Here is a 17,681-nt window from a genome sequence, read left to right on the forward strand (position 1 = left end):
CAGCAGGCCCAGTCAGTTCCACTGCTGGGGACCACTCACGCCCTCTTACCACACGTCCCAGTGGGGGGCCGCCTCTCTTTATTTGCTGCCCGAGTGGGAGAAGGCTACCAGCAACACCATGGAAGCGAGGCCCGCCGGAGTTCACCGGCATACGCCGTGACTCGTGCCATCATGTTCGGTCAAGGCGGGTATACTGCGAGACGAAGTTCAGGCTTTGCTGGACAAGTCCACAATAGAGTGCATACCACCGGCGAGGAACAGGCGGGGTTTTATTCCACGTACTTCCTCGTTCCGAAGAAGGACGGCGGGTTCTGTCCCATTCTCAACCTCAAGGGGTTGAATTGCATGCTAGAGGTTCCATCCTTCAAGATGGAGACACTTCGCTCGTTGATCTCCTCTGTTCAGCCCGGCGATTGGCTTACGTCGATTGACCTAAAGGATGTGTATCTACATGTGCCAATTCATCCATCGTTCAAGCAGTACCTCCGGTTCTCTTACGACGGGATGTCTTACCAATTCACGGTGCTCCCCTTCGGGATATCCACTGCCCCCAGGGTTTTCACCAAGCTCATGTTAGTGCCGGCTACCCTCGCAAGGTCACAATTAAGGCGTTGTTACCCTTACCTCGACGACTGGTTGCTCAGCGCTCTAACTCAACCAGCGAGCCTGGATTCTACCCACACGGTGATAGACATTCTAGTTCGTCTGGGGTGGATCATCAACCTCAATAAATCCGACCTGGTACCCACCGAGGACTTGGTTTTTCTCGGGACGAGGTTCACAACTCACAAGGGTCTTGTCTCTTTGTCGCCCGACCGGGTCACCAGAGTTTGGGATATGGTGTCTTCGTTCCTCTCCCAGCCCCAGGCACCAGCGCGGACTTGGCTCCGTCTACTGGGTCATATGGCGGCAACTACCTCTGTCGTGTGGCGGGCACGGTTGAGGATGCGCCCTATACAGCAAGCTTTGGCGAGTCTGTGGGCTCACTCAGAGGATCTGGAGCAGAGTCCCACAGTCCCCGCGTGGTTGTCTCCTCACCTTCAGTGGTGAACCAATGTCAGGAATCTCTCCAAGGGAATCCCTTTGGAAACCCCGACGCCAGCTCTTACAGTTCAAACCGATGCATCCCTCACGGGCTTGGGGTGTGTTCTGGGCAGTCTGTCGGTGTTTGGACTCTGGTCCGAAGCCGAATCACTCCTTCACATCAACGTGTTAGAACTGAGAGCTGAGCGGTTGATTTTCGAGCGCTTCCGGGAGCATGTTCAGGGCCAGGTGGATCTTCTTCAGTTGGACAACCGTACGGCCACGACATACATCCTGAAGCAAGGCGGCACGGTGTCACTAGCGCTGCTTCGGGAGACGTGGGAATTTCTACTCTGATGTGACCAGTGCGACTTTAAGGTGCTTCCTGTTTATCTCCCGGGGCTGGAGAACGTGCGAGCAGACGCTCTCTCTCGAGTGGAGATGGATGCTCGACTGGCAGATATTCGGAGTTATCTCCCATTTGTACAGGTTGTTCCAGGTGGATCTGTTTGCGTGGACGAATCAGATACCCGTGTTCTGCTCTCAAATACCGGACCAAAGGGTGTTGGCTGCCGACGCCTTCCTGCTGGATTGGACGGGCAAGGTGCTGTGGGCGTTCCCGCCTCTACCACTCATTCCCCAGGTCCTCTCCCAGCTGTCAACCCAGCCAGCTCTGCTACTTGTACTACTGGCACCGCTATGGCCGTCTGACAGACCTGGTTCCGGTAATTCTCAGGTTTCTGGCTCAGCCTCCTGTTCTATTACAACCTGCGACGGACATTCTCTCTCAGAACGGCGCATACCCCAATCCAAGGATTCAGTGGGTGGCTTGGCCTCTGTCAGGTCTAGCCTTGAAACACGTGGAATTCCTGCAGCGGTTGCAGACACAATTTTGGCTTTGAGGCGGGATTCGACAAACGTTCAATATGAGGATAGGTGGTCCCGCTATGCGCGCTGGCGTTCAGATAGGGGCATTGCAGATCCCTTTTCTGCAGATTTAGTCCGAGTATTGGAGTTTTTGCAAGCTCGTTTGGAAGAAGGCTTGGCGGCTTCAACCATTCGTGGCTACTCCACCGCTATTTCCACTTTCCACACCCCTGTCGATGGTGCTTTTCTGGGGCAGCACCCTCTTATGCAGCGCTTTTTAGCTGGCATGGATCGGGTTCGACCTGCTGTCAGGCGAACCAGCCCACCTTGGGATTTGTCAATCGTGCTAGATTGGCTGTCTGGTCCTACGTTCTCACGTCTATCGGCTATTTCCATTCAGCTAATAACATGGAAGGCCGTATTTCTGGTGGCGGTAACATCTGGGTGTAGGGTCGGCGACTTACATGCTATGTCGGCAGACCCGTCGCTGACTGTATTCCATCCAGATCGTGTCAGTATTCGCCTCCCGGATACTTACCGTCCGAAGATCGATCACGCTTTCCATGTGACAGCTCCCATCGAACTTCCTACTCTTACCCAGCCTTCCACATCAGGGACCTCTGCAGAGCACTCACCCGTTGGATGTCCATAAGACTCAAGGTCTATATCAAATGAACACAAGGGATCCGTATGGGTACCCATCTGTTCTGCTGTTACGGTGGCGGGAAGGCTGGCATGCCGGCTAGCAAACAGACCCTATCACGCTGGCTTGTCATTTGTGCTGCTTATCAGGCTAAGGGCAAGCCTCCCCCTGAGGGCTCACTCGGTCAGGGCAGTGGCGACGTCAAAGGCTTTTGCATCGGCGCTGCCCATTGAAGAGATATGCTCTGCCACTATTTGGAGCAGGCTTAGCACTTTTATCAGGCACTATCTTCTCGATACACATTCACGTGATCGTGCGCGTTTTGGCCGTTCTGTTCTCTCCAGTGGACAGTGTCCTGCCACCCTGACCGAGTGAGTCTTGGTTATCTGGACAGTTGACACTGCTTTCAATTGTGTATCATTGATATATCCGCTGTTACCATATTTAACTCCTTTTGATTCTCTCAGGAGATTAATGTCGGTTGTGAGTTAGGTTTCCCCCTTACGGTGCTCTTATAATAGATTCATGATGTGGGCAGGGTATTTTACTTTCGCGCTGTGTAGCTAAACCCCTAGAGGTTTCCAATTCTTTGAAGAGAATCGTCCTTGGGTTAGGGCCCCCACCTCCCCGCTAATTCTGTTCACTGATTTATTCAGCAGAAGGAATGATGATATGGGCCTAGGTGCTTACCTGGTTGGCTGCGCATGCGTAGCAGGGAGGTAACTCCACGTGGTGGGGGCCGTATAATAGATAAAAAAGATGTTATTTATTGTACAATATATTTATTAAAACATTGATACAACTGTCACATGACATTTTCAGCCGCAGAAAATGCATATATGTACCCCAGGGACGATTTTCTTCAAAGAATTGGAAACCTCTACAGGTTTAGCTAAGTCTCCTGTTGAATGATTGTGTGTTGTAGTCAGTGTCACAGAATCATCGTCTCAGTGTTGTACTGTTGTAGTCAGTGTTTCAGAATCATCGTCTCAGTGTTGTACTGTTGTAGTCAGTGTCACAGAATCATCATCTCAGTGTTGTACTGTTGTAGTCAGTGTCACAGAATCATCATCTCAGTGTTGTACTGTTGTAGTCAGTGTTACAGAATCATCATCTCAGTGTTGTACTGTTGTAGTCAGTGTCACAGAATCATCATCTCAGTGTACCGGTACCGTTGTAGTCAGTGTTACAGAATCATCATCTCAGTGTTGTACTTGTTGTAGTCAGTGTTACAGAATCATCATCTCAGTGTTGTACTGTTGTAGTCAGTGTCACAGAATCATCATCTCAGTGTTGTACCGCACTGTTGTAGTCAGTGTCACAGAATCATCATCTCAGTGTTGTACTGTTGTAGTCAGTGTCACAGAATCGCCATCTCAGTGTTGTACCGTTGCAGTCAGTGTCACAGAATCATCATCCTCAGTGTTGTACTGCCGTAATCAGTGTCCAATCATCGCCTCAGTGTTGTACCTGTTGTAGTCAGTGTTAGAATCATCATCTCAGTGTTGTACTGTTGTAGTCAGTGTCACAGAATCATCATCTCAGTGTTGTACTTGTTGTAGTCGCGTCACAGAATCATCATCTCAGTGTTGTACTGTTGTAGTCAGTGTCACAGAATCATCATCCCAGTGTTGTACCGTTTGCAGTCAGTGTCACAGAATCATCATCCTCAGTTTGTACCGTTGTAGTCAGTGTCACAGAATCATCATCTCAGTGTTGTACTGTTGTAATCAGTGTCCCAGAATCATCGCCCCAGTGTTGTACTGTTGTAGTCGCGTGTTACAGAATCATCATCTCAGTGTTGTAACTGTTGTAGTCAGTGTCACAGAATCATCATCCCAGTGTTGTTCCAGTCAGTGTCACAGAATCATCATCTCAGTGTTGTACTTGTTGTAGTCAGTGTCACAGAATCATCATCTCAGTGTTGTACTGTTGTAGTCAGTGTCACAGAATCATCATCTCAGTGTTGTACTGTTGTAGTCAGTGTCACAGAATCATCATCTCAGTGTTGTACTGTTGTAGTCAGTGTCACAGAATCATCATCTCAGTGTTGTACTGTTGTAGTCAGTGTCACAGAATCATCATCTCAGTGTTGTACTGTTGTAGTCAGTGTCACAGAATCGTCATCTCAGTGTTGTACTGTTGTAGTCAGTGTTACAGAATTGTCATATCATTGCTGTACTGTTGTAGTCAGTTGTAAAGGTGTATGTTGTCTTTTATACAGCTTCTGAATGTGATCAGAGACAACAGTATAATCATCATTGTTGGGGAGACTGGTTCCGGGAAGACCACCCAACTTACACAGGTATGTCACTATGTGTGCATGATGGTGTGTGTGTTGGATAGTGTGTTTGTGGTGGTGTGTATGGTGTGTGTGTGTGGTGGTGTGTGGGTGGTGTGTATGGTGTGTGTGTGCATGTGTTGGATGGTGTGTGTTGTGTGTGTTTGATGGTGTGTGTGTGTGTGTGTGTGCAATGGTGGTGGTGGTGTGTGTGTGTGTGTTTGATGGTGTATGTGTGGTGTGGTGTGTGGTGCAGGTGCTGAATGGTGTGTGTTGTGTGTGTTTGATTGTGTGTGTGTGATGGTGTGTGTTGTGTGTGTTTGATGGTGTGTGTGTTGGATAGTGTGTTTGTGGTGGTGTGTATGGTGTGTGTGTTGGGTTGAGTTGAGTGAGAGTTGGATGAAGTGAGAATTGGATGGTGTGAGAGTTGGATGGTTTGAGAGTTGGATGGAGTGAGCATTGGATGGTGTGAGTTGGATGGTGTGAGAGTTGCATGGAGTGAGAGTTGGACGGTGTGAGAGTTGGATGGAGTGAGCATTGGATGGTGTGAGTAGGATGGAGTGAGAGTTGGATGGTGTGGAGCTGGATGGAGTGAGCACTGGATGGAGCTGAGAGAGTTGGATGGAGTGAGCACTGGATGGTGGAGCTGGATGGTGAGCTGGATGGAGTGAGAGCTGGATGGAGTGAGAGCTGGATGGAGTGAGCATTGGATGGTGTGAGAGTTGGATGGAATGAGAGTTGGATGGAGTGAGAGCTGGATGGAGGATGTGAGCACTTGGATGGTGTGAGAGTTGGATGGTGTGAGAGTTGGATGGAGTGAGAGTTGGATGGAGTGAGAGTTGGATGGTGTGAGAGAGCCTGGATGGTGTGGAGAGCTGGATGGTGTGAGAGAAGTTGGATGGTGTGAGAGTTGGATGGAGTGAGGAGTTTGATGGAGTGAGCATTGGATGGTGTGAGCTGGATGGTGTGAGAGCTGGATGGTGGAGAGCTTGGATGGTGTGAGAGCTGGATGGAGGAGAGAGTTGGATGGAGTGGGCAGAGCTGGATGGTGTGAGAGCTGGATGGATGGAGGAGCATTGGATGGTGTGAGTTGGATGGTGTGAGAGTTGGATGGAGTGAAAGTTGGATGGAGTGAGCATTGGATGGTGTGAGTTGGATGGAGTGAGCAGAGTTGGATGGAGTGAGAGAGCTGGATGGTGTGAGAGTTGGATGGTGTGAGAGTTGGATGGTGTGGAGAGGATGGATGAGTGGATGGTGAGAGTTGGATGGAGAGAGTTGGATGGAGTGAGTGAGTTGGATGGAGGAGAGTTGGATGGAGGAGCATTGGATGGTGTGAGTTGGATGGTGTGAGAGTTGGATGGAGTGAGAGTTGGATGGAGTGAGAGTTGGATGGAGTGAGCACTGGGATGGAGTGGAGTTGGATGGAGTGAGAGTTGGATGGTGTGAGAGTTGGATGGTGTGAGCAGTTGGATGGGTGTGAGAGTTGGATGGAGTGAGAGTTGGATGGAGTGAGAAGCGATGGATGGTGAGCATTGGATGGTGTGAGATTGGATGGCAGAAGTTGGATGGAGTGAGAGTTGGATGGAGGAGAGCTGGGTATGAGTGGAGTGAGTAGAAGTTGGATGGTGTAAGAGAGTTGGAGAGTTGGATGGGTGAGCATTGGATGGTGTGAGTTGGATGGTGAGAGTTGGATGAGAAGTTGGATGAGTGAGGAGTGAGATGAGAGTTGGATGGAGGAGGAGTTGGATGGAGTAGAGCATTGGATGGTGGAGGAGAATGGATGTAGAGTTGGATGGAGTGAGATGGTGATGGTGAGCATTGGATGGTGGAGAGTTTGGATGGAGTGAGAGTTTGATGGAGTGAGAGTTGGATAGTGTAGGAGCATTGGATGGTGTGAAGTTGGATGGTGAGAGTTGGATGGTGTGAGAGTTGGATGGAGGAGAAGTTGGATGGTGTGAGAGTTGGATGGTGTGAGAGTTGGATGGTGTGAGCATTGGATGGTGTGATTGAAGCATTGATGGAGTGGATGGATGGATGAGCATTGGATGGTGTGAAAGTTGGATGAAGTGAGGATTGGATGGTGGAGTTGGATGGGAGTGAGGAGATTTGGATGGAAGTAAGTGGATAGGTGTGGAAGTTGGATGGTGTGAGAAGTTGGATGGAGTGAGAGTTGGATGGAAGTGAGCATTGGATGGTGTAAGTTTAAGATATGGTGAGAGTTGGATGGTGTGAGAGTTGGATGGAGTGAGAGTTGGAGTTGAAGTTGGATGGATGTGAGAGTTGGATGGTGTGAGAGCATGGATGGAGGAGTTGGATGGTGTGAGAGTTGGATGGGTGGAGAGTTGGATGGAGTGGAGAGTTGGATGGAGGTGAGAGTTGGATGGGTGAGGAAGTTGGATGGGTGAGAGTTGGATGGTGTGAGAGTTGGATGGAGTGTGAGTTGGATGGTGGAGAAGTTGGATGGTGGAGAGTTGGATGGATGGTGTGAGAGTTGGATGGAGTGGGAAGTTGGATGGTGTGAGAGTTGGATGGTGTGTGAAGTTGGATGGAGTGGAAAGTTGGATGGAGTGGAGTTGGAATGGGTGGAGAAGTTGGATGGTGGATGAGATTTGGATTGGAGTGTAGAGTTGGATGGAGTGAGAAGTTGGATGGTGTGAGAGTTGGATGGTGTGAGAGTTGGATGGAGGGAGCAAGTTGGATGGTGTGAGTTGGATGGAGTGAGAGTTGGATGGAGGTGTAGAGGAGTTGGATGGATGGCGTGGATGGTGGAAGTGGATTGGAGCAGAGTTGGATGGTGGAAAGGTGGATAGGATGGAGGAGTTGGATGGAGAATGGATGGAAAGAGTTGGCAGGTTCAGATTGACGATTGACGATGATAATTGAGTGGATGACGGATTGACGGAGACTGACGGTGAGAGCTGACGATCTGAGCCGACGACACCGGTGAGCTGACGGTGAGCCATCGGAACGAGCCGGATCCAGGAGAGCGGAGGAGACTGACGGTGAGCAGGACGGAGCAATCGATGAGCTGGACGGAGCACTGACCGACGGAGGAGCTGACGGCGGAGAGCTGACACCGGACGGCGAGAAGGACGGCCGGACGGAGGAAAGTCGAACGGAGCACTGAGCTGGACGGTGAGCTGCACGGAGTGAGCTGGACGGAAATGACGCACTGACGCCGCACGGACAGCACGGACACACGGACGGAAAGACGGAGACGGAGCTGAACGGAGTGAGCACTGCTGGACGGAAACGCACTGGACGCACTGGAGCGGAGAGCTGGACGGAGTGAGACTGACGGAGCATTGACGACGGTGAGCCTGACGGTGCGGACGGTGAGAGCTGGATGCAATACGGAGAGCTGGACGGACAGCTGACGACGGACACTGGACGAGCTGACGACACAGCTGGACGGCGCCACTGAAACGACACTGGACGGTGAGCCGGACGACACTGACGGACGGAGGAGCACGACAGCGAGAGCTGGACGCACTGAGCCGACGGACGGACACACGCTGGATGGCACTGACGCCGGACGAGCGCCGGACAGCTGACGGAGCACTGACGGATGGAGAGCTGACGCACGGACGGCGCCACGGAGCACACGGTACGGACCTGGACGGAGACGACGGCGGACGCCGACAGCTGGACGGAGCGGAACGCACTGACACTGCCGATACTGACGAGGAAGACGGAGGAGCACTGGACGGTGAGCTGACACTGACAGCGCCGGACGGCACTGACGGACCGACACTGACACTGACGACACGACGCCAAGGAACGACAACGCACGCTGGACGCACTGAGCTGGAAAGCCGGACAGCCGGACGGAGGAGACCGACTGACACTGAGCTGGACGGACGGACACTGACAGGATGCACTGAGCTGGACGAGCTGACAGCACGGACACGGACAGCCTGACACACTGAGCCACGGTGAGCTGACAGCACGAAAGACGGAGCCACACTGGAGAGCTGAGCCAGCTGGACGGAGCTGGACAAGAGCTGAGCACTGAGCTGACGAGGAATGAGCACGGACACTGAGCTGACTGGAGAGCCACAGAGCTGGAGAGCTGACGGAGACACACGGACAAGACGGAGGACCGAGCTGGACAGCACGGTGGAGCTGGATGGAGACGAGGAGGCACGGAGGAAAGGAGGTGAGCTGACGATGTGGATGGTGCTGGATGGTGGACAGTGGAGTGGCACGGAATGGACGAGACCGACCATCTTCTATGTATTCTACAACAGTCAACCTGCAGTATAATTAACACAACAGTCAACCTGCAGTACAATTAACACAACAGTCAACCTGCAGTATAATTAACACAACAGTCAACCTGCAGTATAATTAACACAACAGTCAACCTGCAGTATAATTAACACAACAGTCAACCTGCAGTATAATTAACACAACAGTCAACCTGCAGTATAATTAACACAACAGTCAACCTGCAGTACAATTAACACAACAGTCAACCTGCAGTATAATTAACACAACAGTCAACCTGCAGTATAATTAACACAACAGTCAACCTGCAGTACAATTAACACAACAGTCAACCTGCAGTATAATTAACACAACAGTCAACCTGCAGTATAATTAACACAACAGTCAACCTGCAGTATAATTAACACAACAGTCAACCTGCAGTATAATTAACACAACTGTCAACCTGCAGTATAATTATACACAACAGTCAACCTGCAGTATAATTAACACAACAGTCAACCTGCAGTATAATTAACACAACAGTCAACCTGCAGTATAATTAACACAACTGTCAACCTGCAGTATAATTAACACAACAGTCAACCTGCAGTACAATTAACACAACAGTCAACCTGCAGTACAATTAACACAACAGTCAACCTGCAATATAATTAACACAACAGTCAACCTGCAGTATAATTAACACAACAGTCAACCTGCAGTATAATTAACACAACAGTCAACCTGCAGTACAATTAACACAACTGTCAACCTGCAGTATAATTAACACAACTGTCACCCTGCAGTAAAATTAACACAACAGTCAAAATCTAGAATGAGACAACAGTCACCATGTTGACAGTTCAACACAACAGTCTTCCTGTAAAATAATTAGCACAAGAGTCTGATTGAGCACTCAACCCATAGGAAAAGCTAAAGTGAATCTGACTGAGTTTGGTTTTACGCCGCTTTTAGCAATATTCCAGCAACATCACGGCGGGGGACACCAGAAATGGGCTTCACACATTGTACCCATGTGGGGATTCGAACCCGGGTCTTTGGCGTGCCGAGTCAACGCTTTAACCCTTAGGCTACCCCACAGCCCCCTGAATCTGAAGAAACAATAGCACAAATGTCAACCTGTAGAAAAACAACAACCACCCTGTAGAATAACTGCCAACATGCAGCTTTTAACCTTTTAACATTTAAGTAGAAAATATTTGCAACTTTGTTCTGTGTTTCAGAAAACAATGATCAAGTACATGACTGATGGTATCCTCCTACGGGAGTCGCTCCGGGAGTCCGATCTCGACAACTACAGTGCAGTTATCATGGATGAAGCTCACGAGCGTTCCCTCAACACGGACGTGCTGTTTGGGCTGCTCAGGGAGGTGGGTCCCCATCCTTGTGTCATCTATGTATCCTTGTGTTATCTCTGTATCCTTGTGTCATCTCTATGCTTGTGTCATCTGTGTCATCTGTTTGTACTTGTGTCATCTATGTATCCTTGTGTTATCTCTGTATCCTTGTGTCATCTCTATATCGTTGTGTCAACTGTGTCATCTGTATCCTTGTGTCATCTCTGTATCCTTGTGTCAACTTGTGTCATCTGTTTGTAGTTGTGTCATCTATGTATCCTTGTGTCATCTCTGCATCCTTGTGTCAACTTGTGTCATCTGTTTGGAGTTGTGTCATCTATGTATCCTTGTGTTATCTCTCCTTGTATCCTTGTGTCAACTTATCCTTGTGCTCATCTGTTTGGCTCATCTGTTGTGTCATCTATGTATCCTTTTGTACTTGTGTCATCTCTGCATCCTTGTGTCAACTTGTGTCATCTGTTTGTACTTGTGTCATCTATGTATCCTTGTGTTATCTCTGTATCCTTGTGTCAACTTGGCTCATCTGTTTGGAGTTGTGTCATCTATGTATCCTTGTGTCATCTCTGCATCCTTGTGTCAACTTGTGTCATCTGTTTGTACTTGTGTCATCTATGTATCCTTGTGTTATCTCTGTATCCTTGTGTCAACTTGTGTCATCTGTTTGGAGTTGTGTCATCTATGTATCCTTGTGTTATCTCTGTATCCTTGTGTCAACTTGGCTCATCTGTTTGGAGTTGTGTCATGTATGTATCCTTTTGTTATCTCTGTATCCTTGTGTCATCTGTTTATACTTGTGTCATCTGACCCATGAAGGTCTGGGTTAGAAATGATCTTCAGTAACCCATGCTTGTGTAACGGGATTGGGTGGTCAGCCTCGCTGACTTGGTTGACACATCATCCCAGTTACGCAGATCGATGCTAATGCTGTTGATCACTGGATTGTTTGGTCCAGACTCGATTATTTACAGACCGCCGCCATATAGCTGGAATATTGCTGAGTGCGGCGTAAATCTAAACTCACTCTCTCATTCACTCACTTGTGTCTTCTGTACTTGTGTCATCTGTAGATACTTGTGTCATCTCAGTACACTTGTTGTCATCTGTTTGTACTTGTGTCACCTTTGTATACTTGTGTCATCTCTGTATGTGTGGACACATATATTACATAGTATTGTTTTATGTTTATTCTGAACACATTTACAGGTTTATCATTTTAGTGTAACATGAGTACAATTTGTTTTTCCAGGTGGTAGCTAGACGGAATGATCTCAAGCTTATTGTAACATCTGCAACCATGGATGCTAGTAAATTTGCAAATTTTTTCGGAAACGTTCCAATTTTCACAATACCTGGTCGGACATTCCCCGTGGACGTCATGTACAGCAAGAACCCAGTGGAGGACTATGTAGATGCCTCGGTGAAACAGGCCCTCCAAGTACACCTGCAGGGGATGCAAGGTGAGACAGTACACATGGAGGGGATGTAGGGTGAAACTGTACACGTGGAGGGGATGTAGGGTGAGACTGTCCACATGGTGGGGATGTAGGGAGAGACTGTACACATGGAGGGAGACTGTACATGGGGGGAGAGACTGTACACCATGGCAGGGGATGCAGGGGGATGCAAGGTGAGACAGTACACATGGAGGGGATGTAGGGAGAGACTGTACACGTGGAGGGGATGTAGGGTGAGACTGTCCACATGGAGGGGATGTAGGGTGAGACTGTACACATGGAGGGGATGTAGGGAGAGACTGTACACCTGGAGGGGATGTAGGGTGAGACTGTCCACATGGAGGGATGTAGGGTGAGACTGTCCACACATGGAGGGATGTAGGGGTGAGACTGTCACACATGGAGGGATGTAGGGAGGTGAGACATGGAGGGATACTGTGACATGGAGGGGGATGTAGGGTGAGACTGTCCACATGGAGGGGATGTAGGGTGAGACTGTCCACATGGAGGGGATGTAGGGAGAGACTGTACACATGGAGGGGATGTAGGGTGAGACTGTACACATGGAGGGGATGTAGGGTGAGACTGTCCACATGGAGGGGATGCAAGGTGAGACTGTACACATGGAGGGGATGTAGGGAGAGACTGTACACATGGAGGGATGTAGGGAGAGACTTACATGTGGAGGGATGTAGGGTGAGACTGTCCACATGGAGGGGATGTAGGGTGAGACTGTCCACATGGAGGGGATGTAGGGTGAGACTGTCCACATGGAGGGGATGTAGGGAGAGACTGTCCACATGGAGGGGATGTAGGGTGAGACTGTCCACATGGAGGGGATGTAGGGAGAGACTGTACACATGGAGGGGATGTAGGGTGAGACTGTACACATGGAGGGATGTGTAGGAGAGACTGTACACATGGAGGGATGTAGGGTGAGACTGTCCACATGGTGGGGATGCAAAAGGTGAGACTGTACACATGGAGGGATGTAGGAGAGACTTACACATGGAGGGATGTAGGGTGAGACTGTCCACATGGAGGGATGTAGGGAGAGACTGTACCACATGGAGGGATGTATTGAGACTGTCCACATGGAGGGGATGTAGGGAGAGACTGTACATGTACATGGAGGGATGTAGGGTGAGACATCACATGTGGAGGGGGTGTAGGGTGAGACTGTCCACATGGAGGGGATGTAGGGTGAGACACACATGGAGGGATGTAGGGAGAGACTGTCCACATGGAAGGGATGTAGGGAGAGACTGTAGGGAGAGACACACATGGAGGGATGTAGGGTGAGACTGTACAAATGGAGGGATGTAGGGTGAGACTGCCACATACACGGGAGGGATGTAGGGGTGAGACTGTGGGTCCACATGGAGATGGATGTAGGGAGAGAGACTGTCCCAGGGGGATGTAGGGTGAGACTGTACACATGGAGGGATGTAGGGTGAGACTGTCCACATGGAGGGATGTAGACTGGGAGGGATGAGACTGTACACATGGAGGGGATGTAGGGTGAGACTGTACACATGGAGGGGATGTAGGGTGAGACTGTCCACATGGAGGGGATGTAGGGTGAGACTGTCCACATGGAGGGGATGTAGGGTGAGACTGTACACATGGAGGGGATGTAGGGTGAGACTGTCCACATGAAGGGGATGTAAGGTGTTATCCCACCTTTGTTATGGTTATCTCATTATCATATGTACATGTATCTTGTATATGTAGTCTGGTGTACCCTATCATTGGGGTGTTGGGGTAGCCTAGTGGTTAAACTTAAACTTAAAACATTCGCTCGACACGCCGAAGACCCGGGTTCTATTCCCCACATGGGTACAATGTGTGAAGCAACAGTGTCCCCCTCCGTGATATTGCTGGAATATTGCTAAAAGCGGCATAAAACTAAACTCACTCACTCACTAAATATTATTAAGAAATACCTACAACTAATTTTTCATCAATCTGAATAAGCTTTTGCAGGGATATTGCTTTATGATCTACTGTTTCAATAACACGTTTATTATTGTGATCCAGTTAGAATTGAGGAATTTCCAGACTTATGGTAGAACTGCATTTAAGGCGAACTTTCTGTGAATAAGGAAGTTCACAAGTTGATGTGACAAACTGTAACAGTGAGTTGTCATGATGTTTCAGGAGATATTCTCATCTTTATGCCTGGCCAAGAAGACATCGAAGTGACATGTGAACTTATCTCAGGTGAGAGACAGTTATTGGTATCAGGACATATCAGTTTTATGAATGAATCGATTGCTCCTGGTTTGACATGACAATACATGTGTAAAAACAGTGTTAAAGTATTGCTGATATATGACTTGTGTCCACAGAAAGACTTGTGTCCAGAAGACTGGATGAGGCCCCACCCTCGCCATCCCTCCTATCTACTCCCAGCTTCCCAGTGTTAAACTATTGCTGATATATGACTTGTGTCCACTTCCCAGAAAACTATTGACTTGGAGAGCTGGATGAGGCCCAGCCCCTCATATCATCCTCCCCTATCTACTCCCAGCTTCCCAGTGTTCCTCCCTAACTATTGCTGATATATGACTTGTGTCCACAGAAAGACTTGGAGAGCTGGATGAGGCCCCGCCCCTCGCCATCCTCCCTATCTACTCCCAGCTTCCCAGTGTTAAACTATTGCTGATATATGACTTGTGTCCACAGAAAGACTTGGAGAGCTGGATGAGGCCCCGCCCCTCGCCATCCTCCCTATCTACTCCCAGCTTCCCAGTGTTAAACTATTGCTGATATATGACTTGTGTCCACAGAAACTTGGAGAGCTACTCCCAGCATCCCAGTGTTATCCTACTCTACTCCAGCTTCCCAGTGTTAAATTGCTGATATATGACTTGTGTCCACAGAAAGACTTGGAGAGCTGGATGAGGCCCCCACCATCGCCATCCCCTATCTACTCCCAGCTTCCCAGTGTTAAACTATTGCTGATATATGACTTGTGTCCACAGAAAGACTTGGAGAGCTGGATGAGGCCCATATCCTCCCTATCTACTCCCAGCTTCCCAGTGTTAAACTATTGCTGATATATGACTTGTGTCCACAGAAAGACTTGGAGAGCTGGATGAGGCCCCGCCCCTTGCCATCCTCCCTATCTACTCCCAGCTTCCCAGTGACCTGCAGGCTAAAATCTTCCAAAAGGCTCCTGATGGTGTCCTCAAGTGTGTAGTCGACACCAACATTGCAGAAACGTCTCTGACAGGTGCGAATATGTTTCCATAATGTGTGAGTTTGTTGTGGGCCAGAGAGTGAATGAGGACACTGCTTGTTGTGGGACAGAGGGTGAATGTGGACACTGCTTGTTGTGGGGCAGAGAGCGAATGAGGACACTGCTTGTTGTGGACCAGAGAGTGAATGAGGACACTGCTTGTTGTGGGACAGAGAGTGAATGTGGACACTGCTTGTTGTGGGACAGAGAGTGAGTGAGGACACTGCTTGTTGTGGGACAGAGAGTGAATGAGGACACTGCTTGTTGTGGGACAGAGAGTGAATGTGGACACTGCTTGTTGTGGGACAGAGGGTGAATGAGGACACTGCTTGTTGTGGGCCAGAGAGTGAATGAGGACACTGCTTGTTGTGGACCAGAGAGTGAATGAGGACACTGCTTGTTGTGGGACAGAGGTTGTGAATGTGGACACACTGCTTGTTGTGGGACCAGAGAGTGAATGTGGACACTGCTTGTTGTGGACCAGAGAGTGAATGAGGACACTGCTTGTTGTGGACCAGAGAGTGAATGAGGACACTGCTTGTTGTGGGACAGAGAGTGAATGAGGACACTGCTTGTTGTGGGACAGAGAGTGAGTGAGGACACTGCTTGTTGGACACACTGCTTGTTGTGGGGCAGAGAGTGAATGTGGACACTGCTTGTTGTGGACCAGAGAGTGAATGAGGACACTGCTTGTTGTGGGACAGAGAGTGAATGAGGACACTGCTTGTTGTGGGACAGAGAGTGAGAGTGAGAATGTGGACACTGCTTGTTGTGGGGACAGAGAGTGAATGAGGACACTGCTTGTTGTGGGACAGAGGGTGAGTCAGGACACTGCTTGTTAGAGTGAATGAGGACACTGCTTGTTGTGGACCAGAGAGTGAATGTGGACACTGCTTGTTGTGGGCCAGAGAGTGAATGTGGACACTGCTTGTTGTGGACCAGAGAGTGAATGTGGACACTGCTTGTTGTGGACCAGAGAGTGAATGAGGACACTGCTTGTTGTGGACCAGAGAGTGAGTGAGGACACTGCTTGTTGTGGGCCAGAGAGTGAATGTGGACACTGCTTGTTGTGGGCCAGAGAGTGAATGTGGACACTGCTTGTTGTGGTGCAGAGAGTGAATGTGGACACTGCTTGTTGTGGGCCAGAGAGTGAATGTGGACACTGCTTGTTGTGGACCAGAGAGTGAATGAGGACACTGCTTGTTGTGGGACCAGAGAGTGAATGAGGACACTGCTTGTTGTGGACCAGAGAGTGAATGAGGACACTGCTTGTTAGAGTGAATGAGACACTGCTTGTTGTGGACACTAGAATGAGGACACTGCTTGTTGTGGGACAGAGAGTGAATGAGGACACTGCTTGTTGTGGGGCAGAGAGTGAATGTGGACACTGCTTGTTGTGGGACAGAGAGTGAGTGAGGGACACTGCTTGTTAGTGGACCAGACACTGCTTGTTGTGAATGAGGACACTGGACTTGTTGTGGACCAGAGAGTGAATGAGGACACTGCTTGTTGTGTGAATAGGGACACTGCTTGGTGTGAGGGGGCTGTTGGAGCCAGAGAGTGAAGGAAATTATATCTCATAGTTTGAGTCTAATTGATGTTTGTGGCTTACAGTTTTTATCTGTTGCAGTTGATGGTATAATGTTTGTGATTGACGCTGGCTACTGCAAGCTGAAAGTGTTCAATCCGAAGATTGGAATGGATGCTCTGCAGATCTTCCCAATCAGCCAGGTGAGACACAATGCCAACCTTGTTATTGTTGGTTTACCTGTTTGTTTACCAACTGAACTTATGTGAAGGCTTATTTATCCACTGTTGTCTGGCATGGGCATTGTCTGTTGTACTTTGCACGGTATGCTTGGTCTAGAAGTGGTATGTGAGAAATGAATACTGTATGCTTGATCTAGAAGTGGTATGTGAGAAATGAATACTGTATGCTTGATCTAGAAGTGGTATGTCAGAAATGAATACTGTATGCTTGATCTAGAAGTGGTATGTGAGAAATGAATACTGTATGCTTGATCTAGAAGTGGTATGTCAGAAATGAATACTGTATGCTTGATCTAGAAGTGGTATGTCAGAAATGAATACTGTATGCTTGATCTAGAAGTGGTATGTCAGAAAATGAATACTGTATGCTTGATCTAGAAGTGGTATGTCAGGAAATGAATACTGTATGCTTGGTCTAGAAGTGGTATGTCAGAAATGAATACTGTATGCTTGGTCTAGAAGTGGTATGTCAGAAATGAATACTGTATGTTTGATCTAGAAGTGGTATGTCAGAAATGAATACTGTATGCTTGATCTAGAAGTGGTATGTCAGAAATGAATACTGTACATGCTTGATCTAGAAGTGGTATGTCAGAAATGAATACTGTATGCTTGATCTAGAAGTGGTATGTCAGAAATGAATACTGTATGCTTGGTCTAGAAGTGGTATGTCAGAAATGAATACTGTATGCTTGGTCTAGAAGTGGTATGTCAGAAATGAATACTGTATGCTTGGTCTAGAAGTGTATGTCAGAAATGAATACTGTATGCTTGATCTAGAAGTGGTATGTCAGAAATGAATACTGTA

The 17,681-nt window shown here is 48.7% G+C and overlaps 1 protein-coding gene across 1 annotated transcript in view; it reads left to right on the forward strand.

The window, feature by feature from the left end:
• Positions 1 to 17,681, forward strand: part of LOC124261850 (pre-mRNA-splicing factor ATP-dependent RNA helicase PRP16-like) — a 94,033-nt gene that overhangs the window by 32,429 nt on the left and 43,923 nt on the right. The window contains 10 exon segments of the mRNA XM_046696223.1: positions 4,758 to 4,838; positions 7,109 to 7,215; positions 7,797 to 7,934; positions 8,222 to 8,714; positions 8,877 to 9,074; positions 10,271 to 10,417; positions 11,652 to 11,862; positions 14,020 to 14,082; positions 14,942 to 15,097; positions 16,734 to 16,856. Of these exon segments, the coding sequence (XP_046552179.1) occupies positions 4,758 to 4,838; positions 7,109 to 7,215; positions 7,797 to 7,934; positions 8,222 to 8,714; positions 8,877 to 9,074; positions 10,271 to 10,417; positions 11,652 to 11,862; positions 14,020 to 14,082; positions 14,942 to 15,097; positions 16,734 to 16,856 (1,717 nt within the window).

The sequence above is a fragment of the Haliotis rubra genome, unplaced genomic scaffold, assembly GCF_003918875.1.
Source record: "Haliotis rubra isolate DU_JTF1 unplaced genomic scaffold, ASM391887v1 Scf812, whole genome shotgun sequence".
Taxonomy (NCBI): Eukaryota; Metazoa; Mollusca; class Gastropoda; order Lepetellida; family Haliotidae; genus Haliotis; species Haliotis rubra.